Source organism: Colobus angolensis, unplaced genomic scaffold, assembly GCF_000951035.1.
Source record: "Colobus angolensis palliatus isolate OR3802 unplaced genomic scaffold, Cang.pa_1.0 Scaffold24, whole genome shotgun sequence".
NCBI classification, from domain to species: Eukaryota; Metazoa; Chordata; class Mammalia; order Primates; family Cercopithecidae; genus Colobus; species Colobus angolensis.
In genome coordinates this window covers 3787746-3789575 of record NW_012115599.1, presented here as the reverse complement: position 1 = coordinate 3789575, position 1830 = coordinate 3787746, and the positions used below count along the sequence as shown (strand labels likewise).

At 51.7% G+C, this 1830-nt stretch overlaps 1 protein-coding gene across 2 annotated transcripts; it reads left to right on the top strand.

The window, feature by feature from the left end:
* Positions 1-1569, top strand: PCBP1 (poly(rC) binding protein 1). 2 transcript variants are annotated; one of them, XM_011945242.1, is made up of 2 exons: positions 1-612; positions 769-1569. In XM_011945242.1, exons 1-2 carry the CDS (start codon positions 109-111, stop codon positions 1177-1179), a joined length of 915 nt encoding a protein of 304 aa, XP_011800632.1. In that variant the 5' UTR covers positions 1-108; the 3' UTR covers positions 1180-1569. The 2 variants fall into 2 exon arrangements, with proteins under 2 accessions (XP_011800632.1, XP_011800631.1); XM_011945241.1 differs by having other exon boundaries at positions 1-1569.
* Positions 1570-1830: the final 261 nt, after the last annotated feature.

Here is a 1830-nt window from a genome sequence, read left to right as displayed (position 1 = left end):
CGCCTCGCGCCGGCAGTTTTGGGCCTACACCTCCCCTCCCCCCGCCAGCCGCGAAAGACTTGACCACGTAACGAGCCCAACTCCCCCGAACGCCGCCCGCCGCTCGCCATGGATGCCGGTGTGACTGAAAGTGGACTAAATGTGACTCTCACCATTCGGCTTCTTATGCACGGAAAGGAAGTAGGAAGCATCATTGGGAAGAAAGGGGAGTCGGTTAAGAGGATCCGCGAGGAGAGTGGCGCGCGGATCAACATCTCGGAGGGGAATTGTCCAGAGAGAATCATCACTCTGACCGGCCCCACCAATGCCATCTTTAAGGCTTTCGCTATGATCATCGACAAGCTGGAGGAAGATATCAACAGCTCCATGACCAACAGCACCGCGGCCAGCAGGCCCCCGGTCACCCTGAGGCTGGTGGTGCCGGCCACCCAGTGCGGCTCCCTGATTGGGAAAGGCGGGTGTAAGATCAAAGAGATCCGCGAGAGTACGGGGGCGCAGGTCCAGGTGGCGGGGGATATGCTGCCCAACTCCACCGAGCGGGCCATCACCATCGCTGGCGTGCCGCAGTCTGTCACCGAGTGTGTCAAGCAGATCTGCCTGGTCATGCTGGAGACGCTCTCCCAGTCTCCGCAAGGGAGAGTCATGACCATTCCGTACCAGCCCATGCCGGCCAGCTCCCCAGTCATCTGCGCGGGCGGCCAAGATCGGTGCAGCGACGCTGCGGGCTACCCCCATGCCACCCATGACCTGGAGGGACCACCTCTAGATGCCTACTCGATTCAAGGACAACACACCATTTCTCCGCTCGATCTGGCCAAGCTGAACCAGGTGGCAAGACAACAGTCTCACTTTGCCATGATGCACGGCGGGACCGGATTCGCCGGAATTGACTCCAGCTCTCCAGAGGTGAAAGGCTATTGGGCAAGTTTGGATGCATCTACTCAAACCACCCATGAACTCACCATTCCAAATAACTTAATTGGCTGCATAATCGGGCGCCAAGGCGCCAACATTAATGAGATCCGCCAGATGTCCGGGGCCCAGATTAAAATTGCCAACCCAGTGGAAGGCTCCTCTGGTAGGCAGGTTACTATCACTGGCTCTGCTGCCAGTATTAGTCTGGCCCAGTATCTAATCAATGCCAGGCTTTCCTCTGAGAAGGGCATGGGGTGCAGCTAGAACAGTGTAGGTTCCCTCAATAACCCCTTTCTGCTGTTTTCCCATGATCCAACTGTGTAATTTCTGGTCAGTGATTCCAGGTTTTAAATAATTTGTAAGTGTTCAGTTTCTACACAACTTTATCATCCGCTAAGAGTTTAAAAATCACATTCTCTGTTCAGCTGTTAATGCTGGGATCCATATTTAGTTTTATAAGCTTTTCCCTGTTTTTAGTTTTGTTTTGGGTTTTTTGGCTCATGAATTTTATTTCTGTTTGTCGATAAGAAATGTAAGAGTGGAATGTTAATAAATTTCAGTTTAGTTCTGTAATGTCAAGAATTTAAGAATTAAAAAAACGAATTGGTTAAAAAATGCTTCATATTTGAAAAAGCTGGGAATTGCTGTCTTAAACTCTTTGTTGGTGCCTTTTTTTCCCTCCCCTTTTAGCCTGAGGTGTTTGGAGGGAGGAGGGAGAAGGGTGGGCCCGTCCTTGGTATTCTCTGAAGCTCTTCTCACCTTATCGATAAGATTCCATTCCCTCTGTGCCCCAACAAAGGAACATAGCAGGCTGGGCCTGCTTTGGGATGTTTCCAGGGACAGAGGGGTTCAAGTTCCAGAGAGAGGCCTCATGCCCATTTCTCTGGTAGAAACAAGGTTTTCTCGAGGGGAAAG